The sequence below is a fragment of the Melanerpes formicivorus genome, unplaced genomic scaffold (genome assembly GCF_026170545.1).
Source record: "Melanerpes formicivorus ecotype bairdi unplaced genomic scaffold, bMelFor1.0.p_v2 SCAF_64, whole genome shotgun sequence".
In the NCBI taxonomy this organism is placed as follows: Eukaryota; Metazoa; Chordata; class Aves; order Piciformes; family Picidae; genus Melanerpes; species Melanerpes formicivorus.
The window spans coordinates 3,367,917-3,392,319 of NW_027142416.1; the positions used below are offsets into that span (position 1 = coordinate 3,367,917).

A 24,403-nucleotide genomic window follows, 5' to 3' on the forward strand; every position below is an offset into this window, starting at 1 on the left:
GACAAGGAACAACAGGTACAAGAAGATTTCAGCTCAACAGGAGGACAAACTTCTTTAGAGTGAGGGTGAGAGAGCCCTGGAGCAGGCTGCCCAGAGAGGTTGTGGAGTCTCCTGCTCTGGACACCTCCAAAACCCACCTGGATGCATTCCTGTGCAGACTGCCCTGGGTGATCCTGCTCTGGCAGGGGGGTTGGACTGGATGATCTCTGGAGGTCCCTTCCAAACTCTAATGTTCTGTGATTCTGTGATTCTCTAATGCAGTAGGAGTAACACAAACATATGATCCATGCCACAAGAATGTTTGACAACTGTTGAAGTTTACTTCTGCAGAGCTGTCTACATTTCTGCCCATCCCCCTGAGCAGGTTGTCTCCTCTCTCTGCCTTGCACAAAGCAGGAATCCCGTTGTCTCTGCAGATTACTGCAGAAGAAAACCCTACACACTCTGTACATACCCTAGGAGTACTTACAACTTCATTATTTAGGCTTCAGATTTGTCCCTGGCATGAGAGCAGTACTAATTAACATTCTCCCTATAGAACAGAGCTGCAGAAAAACGCAGTCGTCAAGAGTGTTACCATACCTTACAGAAGCTTTTGATGCCAGGCTGTGTCAGCTACTTGTAGAAGCAGGCAGGGAAGGAAATCCTTTTTCATTCAGTTAGTGTTTACCCAATGACTACTCTGCCCACAGAAACTTTATGTAATCTCCTTCCACTCCCAAGAAATTTTAGGAAGAGACTGGGAGACCTACTGAGGCATCATCATTTTTGACAGCTAAACAGAATGTGCATGCTGCCTATTTTCAGAGGTAAGACAATCTTTCCAAAGCAGCATTGAGCAGCTAAAAAGTGATGCCAGCTCAAAACAAAAATGATTATGGGAAAGAAAATTATCTCCTTCACATGAGGCCCCAGGCTGACTGCTCAAAACGTCAGCTGGAAACCTGAAGAACCGCCTCCTATCCTTATGGCCACGTTAAGACTCCAAACCAGTAAAGGCTCCACCAGCTAACTCCCCAGACTGTGAATCTCTCTTCATGAACTGAGAGAGAAATAGTGAAACAATCATAGAACCAGGCAGGTGGGAAAAGACCTCAGGGATCATCAAGTCCAACCTATTACCTAATACCCAACACCTCCTGACAACTAAACCATGGCTCCAAGTGCCACATCCAAGCCTTTTTTGAACACCTCCAGGGATGGTGACTCCACCACCTCCCTGGGCAGCACATTCCAATGGCCAATCTCTCTGTCCAGGAAGAATTTCTTCCTAACATCCAGCTTAAACCTCCCCTGGCACAGCTTGAGACTTTGTCCTCTTGTTCTGGTGCTGCTTGCCTCGGAGAAGAGACCAACCCCCACCTGGCTACAACTTCCCTTCAGGCAGTTGTAGACAGCAATGAGGTCTCCCCTGAGTCTCCTCTTCTCCAGGCTAAACAACCCCAGCTCCCTCAGCCTCTCCTCACAGGGCTGTGCTCCAGACCTCTCCTCAGCCTCGTTGCCCTTCTCTGGAAACGTTCAAGTTTCTCAATGTCCAATGAAACAAACATCTGCTTATATAGGCTGAGCAGCCAGTAGCAACACCTGTAAGAGAAGTAAACAAAGCCTCCCAAAAGAAAAATTTTAATAGAAGGATCTCAACTGAACTTGAGAAAAAACTACAGAAAGAAATCTTAACTTACAGACTTTGCTTCCCACTTGTTCTACACACGGATCCCGAAAGTACCACAAAAGCAGGCTGTGCTGAAACACCTGAGGTTCCTAGGCACAGCCATAAACCTAAAGCAGGTGTAAGAAGCCTCCAGACCACCTTGCTCTCACAGATACAGGCTGGATTCAGCACGTCCTGTGCTGTGCAGTTGCACATTGTACACCAAGTGGAGTGCATTCACTTATGAGAGACTCCTCTGCTACAGTAATTCACTGAGAGTGAAATGCATTCCCGAAACAAAAGATGCTCATCATTTTGCATTTCTTCCTCAGAAAAGGCAAAATGTTTGCCTCTCAATGGCAATCAAATTTATGCTGACAACAATTAGACACCAAACATAAATGATGCCTTTCACAAAAAGGAAGATGAGGAAGAACTTCTTTACTATAAGGGTCACAGAGCACTGGAACAGGCTGCCCAGAGAGCTTGTGGAGTCTCCTTCCCTGGAGGCTTTCAAGCCCTCTATGGGTGTGTTCCTGTGTGACCTGCACTACATTCGGTGGTCCTGCTGTGGCAGGGGGCTTGGACTGGAAGGTCTCCAGAGGTCCCTTCCAACCCCTAACATCCTGTGATCCTGTGATTCCTCTTTTTGATCACGGGTATGAAGACAAATGTTGATAACCACATGCTAGCATTTCCCTAGAAGGATGGAGGTCAGATAACTCAAAGTAGGGACACCCAGTTTGCATCCTCAAGGCCACACAACACCAGCCAAAAGCTTCAGCTAGCTCACAGCCCATGTACAGTCACCCACATTCCCTTCAGTCTCACATCAGCAACCACTAGCTCCCAGCCTCCTGATTTCTTAGGTGCAAAGGGACCATGGTTTCACTCGTCCAAGTGTGTGTGCAATAGAGTTGAATCAGATTTGCTGAGCAAGTGTGAAGCCTGTGGGAACATAAACCCCACTGAACACGCGTGGATTAGCAGCACTACACACAGGCACTACATTTGCTCACAGGAGAGGAGGAGGATTTTGGCAGAGAAACCTGTGCTGCTACAGCAATACTTATTACCTAGCCCATTCAGCTGAGAAATCCAGGCTCTGCTGTTGTGAAACTCAGTTTCTGTTAAAACCCAAACAACTGAACTAAAAACTAACAATCATTCAGTATCTTTAAAGCCTCCAGTTATATCAGACAAGGCCACCGTGCAACATTAGCACTCCCTAAGACAGAGAAGTTACCATGGGGATTCATTAAAAGGTTACTACAAGGGGTGGGGTATTTTGCATTCCCAGCAACATAGACGAAAAGCATTTAAAGTAAATTAAGACTGCAAAGTCAGCCAGTTCAGAATGAGTCAGGATGCTGCTGACTTATGCAACTTTGATTCAGATTCTTAAGAGCATCACAGTCTCACAGTACATTAGAGGTTGGAAGTGACCTCCAGAGCTCATCCAGTCCAGCCCCGCTGCCAGAGCAGGGTCACCAAGGGTAGTCTGCACAGGAATGCATCCAGGTGGGTTTGGAAAGTCTTCAGAGCAGGAGACTCCACAACCTCTCTGGGCAGCCTGCTCCAGGGCTCTCTCACCCTCACCGGAAAGAAGTTTCTCCTCATGCTGAGGTGAAGCGTTCTATGTTAAAGCTTGTACCTGTTGTTCCTTGGCATATTACTGCATACCACCCAAAAGAGCTTGGCCTCCTCCACTTGACACCCAGCCCTCAGCTATTGATAGACATTGATCAGATCCCCTCTCAGCCTTCTCTTCTCCAGACTAAACAGCCCCAGGGCTCTCAGTCTCTCTTCACAGGGGAGATGCTCAAGTCCTCTAAGCATTCTCGTGGCTCTCCCTTGGACTCTCTCCAGCAGGTCTCTGTCTCTCTTCAACTGGGGAGCCCCAAACTGGACACAGTATTCCAGGTGTAGCTGTGGTGCTTATGTCCAGGATTGTGCCCCAAATATTACCAGGACATGCTTCTGTGTGTTCCACTCAAACCCCCTTTCCCCTTCTGGAGTCGGGGTGGGGATCTTGGTGCCACTGAGTCCAGGTAAACAACGTGCCTGGGCGTGTTTCCCCCCTCTGTGGTAAACAAGGGCCATGCTGGGGCATGCTGGGGTTTGCCCCCTTCACAGTGCATGCTTGTGCTATGCTTGGCAAAACATCATTTCATTGGTTAATGATTGGGTTTGCCAAGGATGCTCACTGGAGCAGTATGCGTTGGGGCAAGTGGTAAATAGGACTTGTTGGGTAAGCAAGTGCCCCATGCCCATGCCAGTGCACATGCCCGTGCCACTATGGTGTCTGCCTTGCCCAGGACTCAAACCAGCGCTCCCAAAGGCCTCGCTGCACATTGCCACCATCACCTGGCTGCGGGCAGCGCTGTGCTGCGTGCCAGCCCCCTGGAACGTACCCTGTGCCCCATGGAGGAGCTCAACCGCTGCACGACCCATTGCCGAGGGTCAAAACCTTGGCAGCCCCTGTGCACCACCTGTGCTGAACTGCTACCACCCCCAGACTGGGGAACCCTTGCCAGGCAAGGCGCTTCGCAGACCAAGCTGCAAAAGCCTCTGAGGTTTCCCCTGGGAGGCTCCTGGACCCTTGGGCTCAGGGAGAAGCAGCAACCCCACGGCACAGCCACACGGTCAGCACCATTTTCTATATCCTTATTAAGGCCCATCTGTGCCACATAAACACAGGATCAAGGAAAGACTGCACAGTTCTCAGCCGTGAGTAAGCCACGCCTCTGCCTTAAAGAATTTCAGTTAAGGTAGTGCCAAACCATTCCAAGTTGAGGGTTTGAGTCCTGTGTCCAGTTCTGGGCTCCTCAGTTTAAGAAGGACATTGAGATACTGGAATGTGTCCAGAGAAGGCCAATGAGGCTGGGGAGAAGTCTGGAGCACAGCCCTGTGAGGAGAGGCTGAGGGAGCTGGGGTTGCTTAGCCTGGAGAAGAGGAGGTTCAGGGGAGACCTTATTGCTCTCTACAACTCCCTGAAGGGAGGCTGTAGCCAGGTGGGGGTTGGTCTCAGCATCAGAACATGAGGACACAGTCTCAAGCTGTGCCAGGGGAAGTTTAGGCTGGAGATGAGGAGAAAGTTCTTCCCAGAAAGAGTAATTGGCCATTGGAATGTGCTGCCCAGGGAGGTGGTGGAGTCACTGTCCCTGGAGGTGTTCAAGAGGGGATTGGACATGGCACGTGGAGCCATGGTTTAGTTGGTCAGGAGGTGTTGGGTATTAGGTAGTAGGTTGGACTTGATGATCTCTGAGGTCTTTTCCAACCCTATTGATTCTATGATAAATAACCTGTTGCATAGCTCATACATAAATAAACTACTAATACATATTCATTAATATCTTTGTTGCTCATTCCTGCGGGGCACATTTACAGTAGTAGTCTCACCTGGAGGGGGAGAAGAACCCCCCTGCTGGACACACTTTTCTTTATGCACCTTGGGATACAACCACATCATGATACTGCCCGTCCTTACTTCACCACATGTCATTTTCCACATTATCCCCTAGGTGGAACAGGGTGAGTATTCAGGGAATAATGTTCATTTCACTGGCATTGGGATGCTTTTCAGAATGTGGGCACTGTGCCTTCTTTACAGCTGTTATTCCCAAACTCCTCTGAATGCCTGCCCATATTTCTAGACGTTCTTTGCATGATGGCCTGATAGTACGTGGTCATGGAAAGATGGAATTCCTGTGCTCCTCTTTTCCTTATAGAGATCACAGGAATGATTTGGGTCTCATAAGCCATCCCACCCATGACAGTGAAATGTCTGTTGCACCTGGTTCATGGCATTAACTATATAGGACAGCAAATTCCCTGCAACTGATGTCACAGATTGACTGCAGATGCAAATATATTACAAAACTTGTGACTTTTTAAATACCTTGGCAGTAATTTTGAACCCCTCTTTATGGGAACATTTTAAATACACAGTAAGATTTCCTCAAGACTTTCAACTGCAGTTACTTCAATTGCTTAAGTGCTTTGAGAATCCTGACAACTGTTTCCAAACCATCTGTGTTAAGTGGATCTTGCTCTTCATCTGCAAACAGAAAATCCAAGATGAATATTATCTGGTAATTAACTATCAAATATTAAGAGTGGCATAACCTGATTGGGCAGAATTACACACAACTTCATATACTGAAATGCACCTCCTCCTAATCTGTCTACTTCTCTAATTAAATCAGATTTTATTTACTTATGTTTTAAAAAACCAATATCAATATTATAATCCTGTATTATGCAAAATAATCCTTGGCCAAATATCTGAAGATAGCAAATAAAACCTGTGCCTCGATATGTTTGGGCATCCCTTGTAGCACAGCTGCACATTCTCTGCAGACAGAAATACCACCAAGTAACATCATGACAGTGTCCTTATCAAAGATCACAGGCTCACAGGATATTAGGGCTTGGAAGGGACCTCTGGAGAGCATCAAACCCAACACCCCTGCCAGAGCAGGACCATAGAATCCAGCACAGGTCACACAGGAATGCATCCAGATGGGGCTGGAAAGTCTCCAGAGAAGAAGACTCCACAACCTCTCTGGGCAGCCTGCTCCAGTGCTCTGTGAGCCTCCCAGTGAAGAATTTCTTCCTCATGTTGAGGTAGAACCTCCTGTGCTGGAGTTTATAACCATTGCCCCTTGTCCTATCACAGTCCACTGAATGCACACCAGGATCCCTCCCATTTGCCTTCTTGGCCACAAGGGCACATTGCTGTCCCATTGAGCTGGGATTGTTTAGCCTGGAGAAGAGGAGGCTCAGGGGAAACCTCATTCCTGTCTACAACTACCTGAAAGGTGGTTGTAGCCAGGAGGGGGTTGGTCTCTTCTCTCAAGCAACCAGCATCAGAACAAGAGGACACAGTCTCAAGCTGCACCAGGGGAACTTCAGGCTGGAGGTGAGGAGAAAGTTCTTCACTGAGAGAGTCGTTCGCCATTGGAATGTGCTGCCCAGGGAGGTGGTGGAGTCACTGTCCCTGGAGGTGTTCAAGAGGGGATTGGACGTGGTACTTGGTGCCATGGTCTAGTCATGAGGTCTGTGGTGACAGGTTGGACTTGATGATCTCTGAGGTCTCTTCCAACCTTGGTGATACTGTAATTATTATTCTTGAATACATACATTTAGATCTCCTTTAAGAGACCTACAGGAAACCTAGATGTAAAACACCTCTGAAAAGCTGTGTTGAGGTATGAATAGCTATGAGGGTCTGTAAGAGACTAAATCTTGTCTCTCTAGATGTGAATCAACAAAGATAAAACCATCTTTGCTCCTTGCCCAGACAACAGCTGATGTGTATTAGGCAGACTCCACTGGATAAGGACTCTCTGGAATGTGCACAGACAAGATCATCTCTACCCATCAGCTACCCTGGAAAGGGAGGATGGTGCAAAGGACAATGGATTTACCACCTGGACACATACCTAAAAAACCTGTGACTGAGAAACTGTATAAAAGACCTCAGCAATGCCTGCTCAGGAGGAGAAAAATGGAGAAGATACCAGGAGAGAAAAAGACAGACACAGGAGAAAAGACGTCACCATGGAGCCTGGAAGCAGTAGACCAGGAGGAACCCTCTCTCTGTGTCCTAAGTTCCACCTGCTGCAACTCATGGAGCTGAAGAGGCTGCTCAGAGAAGGACTTGGACTTGGGGTCTCTCCCTCCCCTCCTCCAGCGGAGGACAGCACAGCCAACAAGAATGACCTCTCCTCCAAGCCAAAGTGGCAGCAGCCTTCCCCCACAGACCCAAACTGGCTTTGGGGATGGGGGGTGGCAATACAATTCCTTTCCTCTTTTCTCTCCCTCTTCTCCCTTCCTCTCTCTAATTTTCCCCTCTCTCTCTCCTTTCTTCTGTTCTGTCAACTTTATTCTGTTAATAAATAGCCTTGAGGGCTGTTGATATTTTGGCCTCATTTGTGCCTCTAGTTTCATAACACAGAATGCTCAAAGGAACTGAGGCGCTTTCCCTCTCCAGACCGAGACATTAATATCGGCATAGTCAGCAGTGTGTAGTCAAAGTATCACAGCAAGACCACTGCATATCTGAGAACCCCAAAAGGTACTGAGTCTCTTCCCCTATCCAGAGTAAGACAGGCTCTCAATACCACATGCTTTGGACAATGAGGGCAACTGCAAAACACTGCTATGTGCCACTAGGCTGCTGCGCAGAACAAAAAGCCAGGGAATACAAAACAGAGGTGGATGAACTGCAGGGAGAGTTGAGGTTATTTGGCAGCATATTCTTGGCATACGACATCAGTACAAAACTGGGGAAGCTTGTGTCAAGCAGGTTTTCAGCTATGTTTCCTAATGGAGATGCACACAATACCTTAGCTCCTTGCATTCCTCACAACTTGTTGCACAGCTAACAAGTCACTGAGAGACTTTTACTCCCTAACTTCATTTTATGTGGTGCTTTCAGCACAGGTCACAAGTTGCCTGTGTCAAATCTTTGTAACACTGGCACATATATCACTGTTGAAGGAAATGTCAGTGAGTTGGCTCACATGTAAATCAAAGGATGGCATTTAAGCCATCAGAACTACAACAGAGCACTTCTGGGGGAGTGACTTTGGGCTGCGTTCCTTGCAGAAGTCGTCTGCAATGTTATGGTGAAATGTGAAGCTATTTTAGAACAAAAGGTTAAAAAAAGATCAGATGTGGTTTTCCTTCCATCTTCATAGGCTCTTGGATGGCTTTCAGCTAAATGCACAATTTGTAATGAAATGGTCACGCTGATAAATCAGGTTGAGATTACTTCACCAGCCGTCCACTACTGAAGTTAACTACAATGAACTCCTCCTGTGGCATGAGTCTGTAATTATACCACCAGGTGAATGCTGGTTATGAAGATATTTCATCCTGTCCTCACTTGAAACTAACAAGAAGGATTCCTTCAAAGGTAGTGGACAATTTCTACACTGAAGAGAATCTAGGGGTCATGTAGGGAGCCTACGAGAAAGCTGGGGAGAGACTTTTGAGAGTGTTAGGGAGTGATAGGGCTGGGGGGAATGGGTAGATTGAGATTGGATGTTAGGAAGAAGTTGTTCCCCCTGAGGGTGGTGAGAGACTGGCACAGGCTGCCCAGGGAGGTGGTGGAAGCCTCATGCCTGGAGGTTTTTCAGGCCAGGCTGGATGTGGCTGTGAGCAACCTGCTGTAGTGTGAGGAGTGCCAGCCCACGGCAGGGGATTGGAACTGGCTGATCCTTGAGGTCCCTTCAAACCCCAACAATTCTATGATTCTATAATCTATCACAAGCTAACCTCTTTTAGAAAGCAAAAATCTGCATTGCTGCTACAGAGAAGAGCAATACAAGACATGGCAATGCAGCTGTGTGCAAGTCAGCATTGTGAGTTGAAAATGGGAGCAACTTCTTCTCTTGTTGTCTCAGATTAACAGCTCCAAAGGAATTCAGTAATAAGGTCAAGCTTCAGCCTAATACCACAAATAATTTGAATTTATTTCAAGAATATGATACAACATCCTGCATAAAGACATGGTTTACTGCCACAAATGATGCTTCTTGTCTAGCAAACCTGTCTAATGTTATTGACTTGCCATGGTCTAGTCATGAGGTCTATGGTGACAGGTTGGACTTGATGATCTTTGAGGTCTCTTCCAACCTTGGTGATACTGTGATACTGTGACTTTAAGGAGCAATGGTTTTAAACTACTGAAGGACAGATTGAGATCAGACATTAGAAAGAAGTTCTTTACCAGGAGGGTAGTGGAACACTGGAATAGGTTGCCCAAGGAGGCAGTGGAGACCCCAGCCCTGGTGACATTTAAAATCAGGCTTGATGTGGCTCTGAAGAACCTGATCTGATTGTGGATTTCCCTGCTTACTGCAGGAGGGTTGGACCTCTACATTCTATGATTCTGTGGATGCTTAACTGTCTCAAATCTTACAGAACTGTACCTTACATAAAATAATTAGGTACTATTCAACCTCTTAATCTCTTGAATTTCTTGTTACTGCACATTCCAAGAGCAATGCAAGGACTCCAAGAAATTGCACACATAAAACAAATTAATGGTTGGAAGGAGATGATCACACAAGTTCTAACTAGAGAGCAAGAGTCTTGAACGAGGTCCTAGGTTTTGCAGCAATATGTCATACACAACCAGGTAGACTAGAACAGTTGGTGTGGCTTAAAAAGAGTGAGTCAAGTCTCCCATCAGAGTCCCCAGCTTCAGAATGCTTGAGGAGCAAAACTTCCTTTTTACTTTCATGCCAGCAACACCAGTTCAAAAGCAGGTTTCTAGTAGATGACTGTAGAGGTCAGAAGGTATTTGTAACAGTGATAGTTATGATCTGAAGTTTCAGAACTTGGAATTAAGAAATCAACTGGGCAAATTTTACTTGTGTGTGACGCTAACACACATCAGCATTTTGCTTTCACAGCAGGATACTCAAAACAATCCTCATTTTTATAAACCGCTATCTTTCACTTGAAGGATTCAGAGTATTTATTTCACCAAGGTTGCACTTCATTTTTTAAGTGACTCAGAGCTTCCCCTTTCCATGCTTACAGGCACAAAACCAGGTATCTCACACTCCAATGGATCCCTATGTCCATTCTGACTTGATTGGTCCAGGTTTGCCTGGGAGAGGAAAGGATTCAGCCCATCTAATTTTAGAGGCCTACACTTGATCTAGTGAGAGCCCTTTTGCTGTCGGGGGGGGGAAACACACATCTCAAGCTGTGCCAGGGGAAGTTTAGGCTGGAGGTGAGGAGAAAGTTCTACCCAAAAAGAGTAATTTCCCACTGGGATGCGCTGCTCAGGGAGGTGGTGGAGTCACCATCCCTGGAGGTGTTCAAAAAAGGATTGGATGTGGCACTTGGAGCCATGGTTTAGTTGTCAGGAGGTGTTACATATTAGGTAATAAGTTGGACTTGATGATCTCTGAGGTCTTTTCCAACCTGGTTGATTCTATGATTCAATATTGTCTTATTTACCACAGTCACAGCAATCATCTCTTTTCAAATTTCATAACAGGGTAATAAAACAGGAAAACCAGTGAAAACACCTAGAAGTACAGAAATCTATTTATTGTGCTTTGCAGGGAGAACCAGAACAAACATGAGGCAACAGCAACTAGAACTGACAGAATTCTGAAACATAAACTTTTCTTTTAAGAACAGAATTAGAGTAGAATTAAAAGGAAACCAGATCACCAAAGCTGAAAGAACACTGCTGCTAAACTCTGTTCAAATTGGGCAAGTTCTAAGTCTTCTAATAAAAAGCAAGTTGACAGAGTCAGCAATAAACTGATTAAGTCTTAGTAAGGCTCCATCTGTCCTGTATATGTACCACCCTGGGTCCTTGCCAGATCTACAGCCTGGGACTCTTTTTCTGTATAGTCAGTGATAGGACATCCCTGCTGTGCTCTGTCAGCAAAGAAGCAGTGTCTGCTGTAATACAGAAGTGACAAACTTGGAGCTGAGTTAGGATACAATTAATACAGACAGCCTGGTAAATAGAAACTGAGATTGCTGGTCATGAAGAATAGAAAACATGGATTAAATAAATGGGACATGGGAATATAGCCAAAGCATTATGCAAAGACACCACTAAGGGAAAAAAAAAACTGACAACTTTGGAATATTTGCTTAAGAAATTAAGGGTCAACACAGTAAGAAAGAGTTTAACAAACAGCTTGGAAAAAACCAAAAGCATTTCAGAGTAAGGAATTCTGCCAAAGAATCTGTAAAGGCAATAGATCAAGTTATAAGAGACATACTCAGAGAAGAGCTTCCCTGTAGGAACATTTTTGTTGGTGTTCACCATGGAAAAGCGTGGTGACAAGTCTCACAACAGAGCACTTCATGCAAGACTCCAAGAATCTGTTTCAAAACAGCAGCACTGATAGGACTGAAAAATAAATCAACAAAATGGAAAGAAAAGAAAAACTCCTTGAGCTCTTAAGAAACTATTGATTACCTGCTCAAGTTCCATATATAATCTTGCACTTAAAACTTCCCTAGTACCGGTGGTTAAGGTAATCACCACCTGTAAGAAGATTCTAAAGCCAACCAGAGAACTACAGACCAGGAAGCTTGATATTTGTACAGAATGAAGTGGTGCCAGTAAGTCTGAAACAATTAGGGTTTAAGTGAGTAAATCTGAGTATTTTGGAAGATTCATGAAGGGGTCTGTAAAGTAGTTACACTTCACAAATCTAGTACATCAAGTGAAAATACAAGTCCAGAAGAGACAGTGGGTAGATAGCCCACTGAATTTCACAAAGGCATTCCCCAGAGCCTCTTAAAAGAAATTAAGCTACAGTAGAACAAGAGCTAATGTTCTTCCAGGAATTAATTGCTGCTGAAAAGAGAAGAAGTAATAATGCACCCTGACTGGCAGCTTTTGTAGCTGATGGGGTACTTAAAAGAGTTCCACAGAAACCTGTTCTGCTTTCTAATGTATCTGGAGAAGCTACAGGCTTGGGGCAGTGTGGCTGGAAAACTGCTGGCAGAAAGGGACCTGGGGGTGCTAATGGACAAGCAGCTGAAGAGGAGCCAGTAGTGTGCCCAGGTGGCCAAGAAAGCCAAAGGCATCCTGGCTGGGATCAGCAATGCTGTGATCAGCAGGAGCGGGGAGGGGATTGACCCCTGGGACTCAGCTCTGGGGAGGCCACACCTGGAGCATTGTGTCCAGTTTTGGGCACCCCAATATGAGAGAGATGTGGAGGTGCTGGAGCCAGGGCAGAGAAGGGCAAGGAAGTTGTGAAGGGCCTGGAGAATAAATCTGATGGAGAGAGACTGAAGGAGTTTGGGGATGGTTAGTGTGAAAAAGAGGAGGCTGAAGAGAGACCTCATTGCTGTCTACAACTACCTAGAAAGACCTTGTGGAGAGGCTGCTGCTGGTCTCTTCTCCTTGTAGTGTTCTTGGTGGCACTTGGTGATCCTGAGGGTCTTTTCCAACCTGAATGTTTCTGTGATTCTGTGTCCACAGAGACTAGTCAGAACAGAGGAGGTGAGAGCCAACTGTGAAAACATGCAAGATTTCTCTGTTGGGAGTGCCTGAGGGGTAAAACAGGCAACGAAATTCAGTGTTCATAAGCACAAATCAAGTAAAGAAAAACAGAATATGCTTCAAAATTCACACATGCAAAAGCCTCTGAGCTTCTTATCATCACAGATTAACTCCAAAATGTAAATGCTGGAGTAGACACAAGCAACAGCAATAGTAAACTCAGTATGCAACAGACAAACAAGCAGATACTGAGAACTGTCAGGAAAGAAACACAGAACAAAACCAAAAAAAATCATCATTAAACCCCTCCACAACTCATGCTGTAGCCAGTTCTTCAGTTATGTTTCCTGATCTCACATAAAATATGGTCAAACTGAAAAAAACCCCACACCACTGAAGGTTACTGAATGTCTCCTGTAAAAGGAACAAATACACCAAAATTCTTCAGCCTAGAGAAAAGACAGCTGGGAGTGGTTGTGCTCCCTCAACAACGCTCTAAGAGGAAACAGTTGTTGCCCATCTCTTCCACTGTGACACCCTGGCAAAACCACATGGCCGTAAAGAGCAAATGACAAATTCAACTTCAAAAGAGATTGTTCTTCACTTTCCAGGCAATTAAGCTACAGACTTCATTTGCTGCAAGCTCTGCTGAATGTTGAACACATTGAGAAGCATGATAAAGTGGGCAAAGTTTTAGAAGGAAAGTGCATCCAGACCCAAGAAATTCCGTGCTGCCTCCTCTAGTTATGGGTGGTACGAAACCTCTCTCTACATGCTGCTTGTATTCAGACATTTTTCTCCCCTATGCATATGCTGCTGCCTTTGTTCAAGTCAACAGGCAGAGCTGGGTGGCCTCAGTGTGTACAGGTGGGTTTGCATGTACTGTCAAAGTCACAAGAGGATGAGAAACAGGACCGGCCAAAGAGATTAAAGATGCAGAATGAGAGGAACAGAACATTTGCCACAGGTAGCAGAGTATGCAGAGGGAGTGCACTGGGCAGAACTGGCAATCATCTGATGGAAGGGGGAGCCTGTGACAAGGGGACTGGCGAATAAAAAACAGAAGAGAGAAGAAGTTTTACAGAGGCAAGGGATGTTTCCCTGTTTGTTTCTATCCCAGGAACAGTAATTAGGAGGCTGTTAATTGACACCCCATTCAATTAGGAAATCAGGGCCTGATCTGAAATCTTTACCTCCAATTATTTGAAAATTCTAAACCTGTGAATGTTTTTCCACTTGACTTTCCACCTTTCTCTTGCTCTTAGTAAATAGTAAGTTCCATGGTGAACATCAACCTTGATAATTTCAGACAGGACTGTGCTGTCAGAACTGGGTCTCGTTTGTGGAGTGGAGCTTCATAACCTGTTCTGCATAATGCAACCACCTCTGACCTTCATGTTTGTTTCAAGACAGGGTATAATCTACTGGTAAGCAGGACTGCAAATAAGAGTATGAGTTTTCAAACTGAGTAAACTATCAAAATGAACAAGTGGCATGATCTCACCTGTAAGAAGTATGAGCCAGAGGTATCTGCACAGGAGCTCTCATTTTCTATTGTATTCTGTTGGGTAATAGCATCCTCCTTCTTCCGCTCCTTCTGCCCTGCTTCATCATCTTCATACTCATCAAGGCTCTAAAACCAAAAATACTGTGTTACAAGACATACTTCACAGAATTCATGCAGCAGTGACTTATCTCAAAGATCAATTCAGCATTTCAAAAACGCTTTAACTGTTTAAATGCTTTCCTTTCCATGGCTACTGAATATTTCTGACACAAGAATAAAGTCTGACAACTAACTGCTTTTTCATAATCAGTAATGAGATCCAACTTGACAAAGCTTTAGGCTATGTTGTCCTTGTTCAGTGCTAATCCTGTTAGGAAGAACTCTCCTGGTGTGGGCTGCTACACTAAAAGCTTGGACGGGCCATGAGGATGATCAGAGGGCTGGAGCACCTCTCCTATGAGGGCAGACTGAAGGTGTTGGGGCTGATCAGTCTGGAGAAGAGAAGGCTCCAAGGTGACCTAATTGTGGCCTTCCAGTATCTGAAGGGGGCCTACAAGAAGGCTGGGGAGGGACTTCTCAGGATCTCAGGTAGTGATAGGACTAGGGGGAATGGAATGAAGCTGGAGGTGGGGAGATTCAGGCTGGATGTGAGGAGGAAGTTCTTCAGCATGAGAGTGGTGAAGCCCTGGAATGGGTTGTCCAGGGAGGTGGTTGAGGCTCTGTCCTTGGAGGTGTTTAAGCCCAGGCTGGATGAGGCTGTGGCCAGCCTACTTTAGAGTGGGGTGTCCCTGCCCATGGCAGGGAGGTTGGAACTAGATGATCCTGGTGGTCCCTTCCAACCCTGACTGATACTATGATACTACGACTGTACCTGTAGTCTGTTCTGTTTGAATGATTATACAATTCTACTTTGTTACAAGCAATAGCTTTACCTCTACAAAGAGATTCTGAGGAAGGAGAGAAAAGAATTAATTATACCATTCACTCCAGGGGTGAACTTTCCTGGCACAGAGACATCTGCTGAGAGTGATGTGCCAGCCTCATCTTAATTTGGCTTGCCTTGATTTTTGCCTTAGGAATTTTAGCATTGTAAGATAGTAACTTTTAAATTAGTTGGACAGTCATTAATCATTATCAGTTAACACATGTATATTGGTCTGATTGTTTAACAGTTTAGACAAATTTTCAGAAAGAAAAAAAACCCAAACAACAAACAATCTCATGATCAGAAGACCAACTTTAAGCAGAGAGGAACTCCAAAACAATGTGACTACACCATCACGAGTGGCTTGCTACCATTCTGTTTTAAAACAAGTTACAAAGCAACAGGGAACTAACCATTCTGAGACAGAAGCAGCTTCTTGATAGAGGTGCAATAACACTTGCAGCCCAGAAAGCAAATTGTATCCTGGGCTGCAGCAAGAGAAGTGTGGCCAGCAGGGCCAGGGAGGTGATTCTCCACCTCTACTCTCTGCTCTGGTGAGACCACACCTGAAGCACTGTGAACAGTTCTGGAGCCTCTGTTCCAGGAAGGATCTGGAGGTGCTGGAAGCTGTCCAGAGAAGGACCACAAGGATGAGCAGAGGGCTGGAGCTTCTCTGCTAATGAGACAGACTGAGAGAGTTGGGGTTCTTCAGTCTGGAGAAGAGAAGGCTCCCAGGAGGCCTAACTGTGGCCTTCCAGTATCTGAAGGGGGCTACAAGAAATCTGGGGAGGGACTTTTGAGGGTGTCAGGGAGTGATAGGATGGGGGGATGGAGCATAACTAGAAATGGGTAGATTGAGATTGGATGTTAGGAAGAAGTTGTTCCCCATGAGGGTGGGGAGAGACTGGCACAGGTTGCCCAGGGAGGTGGTGGAAGCCTCATGCCTGGAGGTTTTTCAGGCCAGGATGGATGTGGCTGTGAGCAACCTGCTGTAGTGTGAGGTGTCCCTGGCCATGGCAGGGGGATTGGAACTGGCTGATCCTTGAGGTCCCTTCCATCCCTGACAGCTCCATGATTGTATAATAGGGCTTCAAGGGAAGAAAAATTAATATCAGATTACTTCAATGGAAGTTTCTAATGCAAACCCCCAAAAAATTATTATTACTGAGGCTCAGATACTAACAATCTCTGACATCACTTTATCCAAAGGACATAAAACTACTCAGAAGCATATAATGATGTTGGGTTGGTCTCTTCTCCCAGGCAACCAACACCAGAGCAAGAGGACACAGTCTTAAGCTGTGTCAGAGAAGGTTTAGGGTGGAGGTGAGGAGAAAGTTCTTCCCAGAAAGAGAGATTGGCCATTGGAATGTGCTGCCCAGGGAGGTGGTGGAGTCATTGTCCCTGGAGGTGTTCAGAAAAGGATTGGATGTGGCACTGGGAGCCATGGTTTAGTTGTCAGGAGGTATTAGGTAATAGGTTGGACTTGATGACCTCTGAGGTCTTTTCCAACCTTGTTGATTCCATGATTCTGTGATGTCCTGGTTTTACACAGCCCATGAATAAACCTTATTTAGAATAAACCAAACCAGGTTGGAAGAGACCTTCAAGATCGTGTCCAACCCATCAACCAATCCAAGCCACCCAAACAGCTAACCCATGGCACCAAGCACCCCATCAAGTCTCCTCCTGAACACCTCCAATGACGGCGACTCCACCACCTCCCCAGGCAGCCCATTCCATAGTGCAATCACTCTCTCTGCATAGAACTTCTTCCTAACATTCAACCTGAACCTCCCCTGGCACAGCCTGAGACTGTGTCCTCATGCTCACAAGCTACCTGCCCACATACAGACAGGAGGGAAAGTAACACAAAAAAACCCCAAGATAAGGAGTTTGAGATGACCTGATGTACAATTACCTTAGCCTATTTTTCAGAGAAGCATAGCAAAAGCAGAAGCCATCCATAAAACCATCCCCCACCTCCAAGCATGTAAAAATATTTTCAGCAGGTGGTCTTTTCCAATAAAATAAATTTAATTTGCTTCTCTCAGGTCCACTTTTAACAGAGGCCTTAAAAACCAGTCACCACACACTCCAGGAGGTGATCATTAAATCAAAATCCTCTACCTTTTCTAAACTGTAAAGCTTAAAAGGTTCAGTAACAAACTTAAACCTGCAACCTAATTTATCCAATTATCCTATTAACCCATCCTGAAGTAACAGAATGATCAATAATGAGCCACCTCTGCAACACACAATGATCTGCACAGACTGTGATTACACTATCAGTCTTATTCAGAAGGAACTACAAGGCTCAGAGGCTCTCATGCAAATTAAAACTGATGTCAAGCAGAGGAAGAATGATGCTTGTGTTAGAAAAACAGAAAAATCTGTGGGTTGTCCTTCCAGCCTCCAAGTTGCTCACGTAAGAGAATGGAGACCCGAGAAATCCAAAGGAAAGAGGTAGTTTAACCTGAGTTTGGAAGAGTAACTTCCATGTGGCGGTCCTGGTGGGCAAAAAGTTCTGCATGGGACAGCAATGTGCCCTGGGGGCCAAGAATGCCAATGGGATCCTGGGGTGCATTCAGAGGAGTGTGTCCAGCAGATCCAGGGAGGTTCTCCTCCTCCTCTACTCTGCTGAGACCTCACCTGGCACATAGCACCCAGTTCTGGGCTCCCCAGTTCAAGAGGGACAGGGATCTGCTGGAGAGAGTCCAATGGAGGGCTGTGAGGATGCTGAAGGGACTGGAGCACTGCCTGATAAGGCTGAGAGCCCTGGGGCTGTTTATTCATGAGAGAAGAAGACTGAGAGGGGATTTAATCAATGTTTATAAATATCTGAGGGCTGGGGGTCAAGAGGGAGGGCACAGGCTCTGCTCAGTTGTGCCCTGGGACAGGACAAGGGGCAATGGATAGAAACTCCAGCACAGGAGGTTCTACCTCAACATGAGGAGGAGCTTCTTCACTGGGAGGGTCACAGAGCCCTGGAGCAGGCTGCCCAGAGAGGTTGTGGAGTCTCCTTCTCTGGAGCCTTTCCAGCCCTGTCTGGATGCATTCCTGTGTGACCTGTGCTGGATTCTATGGTCCTGCTCTAGCAGGGGGGTTGGACTTGGTGATCTCTGGAGGTCCCTTCCAACCCCTAACATCCTCTGATTGGAAAAATACAACTAGGAACAACTATTTTTTTTCAAAGGAGAGGCAAAGCTCACATTAAAATAGTATAGGTAAAAACCCCCACATTTTATACATATATATATATATATATATAAAAAAATCTTAGTAGCAACTAAGTAGACAGGTGTTCCTTTGTTCACAAACTCTCTCCTTCAGATCCTTGCCTCTCCTAAGCTTTCCAGAGACCATCAGCATTCCACAGAAATATTTCAGTCCGAGTACAATTACATCTGTGAGGAGGAATGTTCTCGTTGCTTTCAGCCTAAGATCACCTGCTACTAACTATTCTTCTAGAAGTTTTGGACAGGACCAAAAAAAAAAATCATCATCCAATAGGAAATTTCCAGCTACAGCAGTTTAAGCATTTTCCACAAGGATTTGCCAGCCATGTCCATTGCCACCCTTTCCCTTCTTCTCAGGAAGGTCCAAGATCATGAGAGACTGCTAATCAATACCATCAGAAAGTATTCAGTCCCCTCAAATAACTCATTCTTCCAAAGTTAAAGGCTTTCTCTCCAAGCACAGAGCACTTAGTCAAACAGTTTATGTAAATCTAGCTTGAAACAGATAACCTCTGCATTAAAGGCTGCTGGGGCTTGCTACCACTCCAGTTCCCTTGTGTCAGCCAGGGCCAACACAACTTCCAGCAGTGAAAACAGAAGCAGGTATTTATTAGTTGTTACAGATGAGGTATAAGATTCATGGACAGGTTAACCCTCACCATTTGCAGCCAGTGTGGCATATTTGGCTACAGCTGCCAATGCCTTCCTGGCCTGCATCAGGACCAGGGTGGCCAGCAGGAGCAGGGATGTCATTCTGCCCTGTGTTCAGCACTGGTTAGGCCACACTTTGAGGACTGTGTCCAGTTCTGGGCTCCTCAGTTTAGGAAAGATATTGAAATGCTAGAAGGTGTCCAGAGAAGGGCAACAAAGATGGGGAGGGGTCTGGAGCACAGCCCTGTGAGGAGAGGCTGAGGGAGCTGGGGTTGCTTAGCCTGGAGAAGAGGAGGCTCAGGGGAGACCTTCTTGCTCTTCTCTACAGCTACCTGAAGGGAGGTTGTACCCAGGTGGGGGTTGGTCTCTTCTCCCAGGCAACCAGCACCAGAACAAGAGGGCACAGTCTCAAGCTGTGCCAGGGAAGGTTTGGGCTGGATGTCAGGAAGAAGTTTTTCCCAGAAAGAGAGATTGGCCATTGGAATGTGCTGCCCAGGGAGGTAGTGGAGTCACCATCACTGGAAGTGCTTAGAAAGTGCCTGGGTGAGGCACTTGGTGCCATGATTTGATTAGATGGTGCTGGGTGATAGGTTGGACTGGATGATCTCAAAGATCTTTTCCAACCTGGTGAATTCTGTATTCTGTAAACCAGTCACTGTCAGAGACCTTCTGCAGTCTCCTAAACACAAAGGTTACATTCCCCTTCCAAATATACAGACATGCACGTACCCACAGAGTAATTTAAACAATGTCTGTGACATGCCTGCTGAGCACAATTCCTACAGCTATGGAATTTTTACAGTTCACTGCTTTTGGGAAAAAAAAAAAAAGTTATACCAAGTTCTGTTGCAATAAGCATTAGCCCTAACAAGGAAACCCGTTCCTTTTGACTCATGATGAAACCAGAGAATCACAGAGTTGTCAGGCTTGGAAGGGACCTCAAGGACCATTCCAGTTCCATCCAGTGAGGCAGGGACACCTCACACTAGATCAGACTGCTCAGACCTTCCAAACAACAGAGCTGCCAAACAGAGAGGGACCTAGGGGTGGTGATTGACAGCTGCCTAAACATGAGCCAGCAGTGTGCCCAGCTGGCCAAGAAGGCCAATGGCATCCTGGCCTGCATCAGGAACAGTGTGGCCAGCAGGAGCAGGGAAGTCATTGTGCCTCTGTGCTCTGCACTGGTTAGGCCACACCTTGAGTCCTGTGTCCAGTTCTGGGCCCTTCAGTTTAAGAAGGACATTGAGACACTTGACCATGTCCAGAGAAGGGCAATGAGGCTGGGGAGAGGCCTTGAGCACAGCCCTGTGAGGAGAGGCTGAGGGAGCTGGGGTTGCTTAGCCTGGAGAAGAGGAGGCTCAGGGGAGACCTCATTGCTCTCTACAACTACCTGAAGGATGGTTGTAGCCAGGTGGGGGTTGGTCTCTCCTCTCTAGCAACCAGCACCAGAACAAGAGGACACAGTCTCAAGCTGCACCAGGGGAAGTTTAGGCTGGAGGTGAGGAGAAAGTGCTTCACTGAGAGAGTCATTAGTCATTGGAATGTGCTGCCCAGGGAGGTGGTGGAGTCACCATCCCTGGAGGTGTTCAAGAGGGGATTGGATGTGGCACTTGGTGCCATGGTTTAGTCATGAGGTCTGTGGTGACAGGTTGGACTCGATGATCCTTGAGGTCTCTTCCAACCTTGGTGATACTGTGATACTGTAATATTTTACCTTCAATATCCAGCTTACAGCTTCTCTATCAACTTCAGTTATATTGCTCAAGTGAATGTTATTTATAGCCTAAACTAACTTTCAGAGTAGTAAAAGCCATAGGACTTTCTAGTCAGCTGGCTTACAGTGCTGCTGGCATTGCAGGCTTCTCCCAAACCCTACATTTTGCTTTACAAACTAGTTTCACGTCACTGAACAACATAAATGAAGTAATTACTTTCTCTGTCAGCAACCACCAAGATATAATTCTGACCCATTATACAATTTTCTGTCCTTTCCTCTCCTCCTGCTTTATTCTGCTGCAAGGCACATACCGTTTCGGAGCCTTACTTTCCACTAAGATCATCTGAGTTTTGTGTAGCAGATATTCAATGTGACATTCCTACATCTGATCCCAATATAAGGAATCCACAGAAAATTCTTTAGGTTTTCTAGCATTTCAGTAAGTGTTTGAAGCTGCAGTATAAACATTTCTCTGTAAACCTCTAGTATGGCAAACACAGGCGGAATAAGATGTTTTCTGCAAGAATCAGACTGATGAAGGAAACAGCCACGAAGCTATCCCTGCATTCCAGAGCACCACCAGCCTGCAGTTTAAGAAGACAGTGTACAGAGAGAGCATTTCTAATGACTCAAAGGTTTGCTTCTTATAAACATTTGTGCATTGCTCAGAACAAACAAAAATTCAGGGGGGAGGGACTTTTCGTGACAACTTGTGCTATTCCTACAGGCAAGAGATCACTCTGAGCACAAACAAAGCTGATCTTGCCACAAGAAATGCTGTCCCCATCCCCCCTCCTGCCCCAACTTGCTTTTACCTTGCAGTTCTGATGGCTGAGCACATTTTAGATCTTCCCAGTTCGTTTTGTGGAGGGTCAGCCATTATTTAGAATAACCCTTTATTTAGAATAAACCAAACCAGGTTGGAAGAGACCTTCAAGATCATCGTGTCCAACCCATCAACCAATCCAACCCACCCAAACAGCTAACCCATGGCACCAAGTACCCCATCAAGTCTCCTCCTGAACACCTCCAATGACGGCAACTCCACCACCTCCCTGGGCAGCCCATTCCAATGGGCAATCACTCTCTCTGTATAGAACTTAGTTTCAAGAGTTTTAATTAGCCCAGTTGGATTTTGCCTGAAGCAGACAGGAGCCCAATCAAACTCTTGCATGGAACTCCAGGAATATTCTATTCTATTCTATTCTAGACCAGACCAGACGAGACCTTCAAAATCATCATGTCCAACCTATCAACCAATCCAACACCACCTAAGCAACTAAACCATGGCACCAAGCACCCTATCAAGTCTCCTTCTGAACACCTGCAATAACGGCGACTCCACCACCTCCCCAGGCAGCCCATTCCAATGGGCAATCACTCTCTCTGTACAGAACTTCCTAACATCCAGCCTAAACCTCCCCTGATGCAGCCTGAGACTCTGTCCTCTTGTTCTGGTGCTGGTTGCCTGGGAGAAGAGACCAACCTCTGCCTGTCTACAACCTCCCTTCAGGTAGTTGTAGAAAGCAAGAACATCACCCCTGAGCCTCCTCTTCTCCAGGCTAAGCAACCCCAGCTCCCTCAGCCTCTCCTCATAGGGCTTGTGTTCCAAACCCCTCACCAACTTTGTTGCCCTCCTCTGGAATGGTTGCATTACATCAGCTTTTTGAAAACAATGAGCACTTGAGGTAATATATTTCACTGGCAGAATGAGATGTGCAAGCAGATAAATGCAAAACCATGTTCAGCTTCACACTGGGCAATAAATTCAGCCAGACTTAGCCAGACTGGAGAGTTGGGCAGGGAGAAATCAAATGAAGTTCAACAAGGGCAAGGGAAAAGTCTTGCACCTGGGAAAGAACAACCCCATGAAGCAGTACAGACTGTGGACTGAGTTGCTGGAGAGAAGTGAAGGGGAAAAGGACCTGGGGGTCCTAGTGGCTGGGAAGCTGACCATGAGCCAGCAATGTGCTCTGGTGGCCAAGAAGGCCAATGGCATCCTGGGGTGGATTAGAAGGGCTGTGGTGAGTAGGTCAAGAGAGGTTCTCCTCCCCCTCTACTCTGCCCTGGTGAGGCCACACCTGGAGTATTGTGTCCCCTCATTCCTGTTGACAAAGATGTGCAGGGTGAGTGCCCAGAGGCTGGAGCCAGGCTCTGCTGGGTGGTGCCCAATGCCAGCACAAGGGGCAGTGGTGGAAGCTAAGGCATAGGAAATACCATGGAAACAGGAGAAAATTTTTTCCCTGTGAGGGTGACAGAGCACTGGAACAGGCTGCCCAGGGGGGTTGTGGAGTCTCCCTCTCTGTGGAGATATTCAAGCTCTGCCTGGATGTGTTCCTGTGTGATCTGCTCTAGGTGCTCCTGCTCTGGCAGGGGGATTGGACTGGATGAGCTTTCCAGCTCCTAACATTCTGTGATTCTGTGAATAAACAGAATCTCTCCAAAATGAGTACCATCAGTTATCTTAACTGGTTTTGTTTAGCTTCTTCACCAAGTTAGCAATCCAGGAGAGGGAACAAACGTGGGCTGCTTCCGGTTTCCCCAAAATAACTTGGAACAATAGTAAAAATCAATTTTTTACCATGTTTGCTAAATGTTCTTTGCACACTATCACAACTTCCTATCAAGACACTGAAAAGGTGCAAAGGTTTCTGTTTAGTGCAAACATTTCCTAAAGGCTTTCGTGAGTAGAAATACAAGACAGAGAAATACAAGGCATTTCCAGAGACACTGGAAATAAAAAGGGGGGAAAAAAAAGTAACTATGCAATTAACTACTACAAAATACATTCTGGAAATCAACATTTTTGCCCTCAGCTGATGATTCAAAAAAGCCTGGAACTGTTAACTGCAGCTACAAGATGACTGAATGATGACTATTGAATACATCATTTCTTTATAGTCACTCTTCTTACTCCAGTAGTATAACCCAAATGCATCCTTGCTTTATCATGCACAGCTGCAATAGCTGTCAAACAGCTACTTCTTTCCACAGTATCAATCCTTTCTATCATCACAGAATCACAGAACATTAGAGGTTGGAAGGGATCTCCAGAGATCATCGGATTCAACCCCCTGCCAGCGCAGGGCAGTCTGCACAGGAATGCATCCAGGTGGGTTTTGCAAGTCTCCCGAGGAGGAGACTCCATAAACTCTCTGGGCAGCCTGCTCCAGGGCTCCACCACCCTCACTGTAAAGAGGTTTCTCCTCATGTGAGGTGAAACCTTCTCTGTTCAAGTTTGTACCTGTTGTTCCTTGGCTTATTGCTATGCACCACCCAAAAGAGCTTGGCCCCCTCCACTTGATACCCACCCCAGATATTTGATAGACATTGATCAGATCCCCTCTCATCTTTCTCCAGACTAAACAGCCCCAGGGCTCTCAGTCTCTCTGCACAGGGGAGATGCTCAAGTCCCCTAAGCATCCTCCTGCCTCTCCCTTGGACTCCCTCCAGCAGGTCTCTGTCTCCCTTGAACTGAGGAGGCCCAAACTGGACACAGTACTCCAGGTGTGGTCTCAACAGGGCAGAGCACAACCAAGCAAAAATTCCGAACTGAAAAGCTTTGAAATTATTTCTCCCTTTCAGAAACACTGTTTTTAAACACACCTTTATTAGTGTCTAGACAGTACCCAAAATACTTAAGTAAAAAGGGTCTATAGTAATACCTTTAATTAGAGCAACAGTGTAATTGGGAAAACCGCCCATGTT

The 24,403-nt window shown here is 46.0% G+C and overlaps 1 protein-coding gene across 1 annotated transcript in view; it reads right to left on the reverse strand.

The window, feature by feature from the left end:
* Window positions 1-24,403, reverse strand: part of PAWR (pro-apoptotic WT1 regulator) — a 104,320-nt gene that overhangs the window by 35,798 nt on the left and 44,119 nt on the right. Inside the window, exon 3 of the mRNA XM_068162429.1 lies at window positions 14,161-14,289. Coding sequence (XP_068018530.1) covers window positions 14,161-14,289 — 129 coding nt within the window. The remainder of the gene's footprint in view (window positions 1-14,160; window positions 14,290-24,403) is intronic.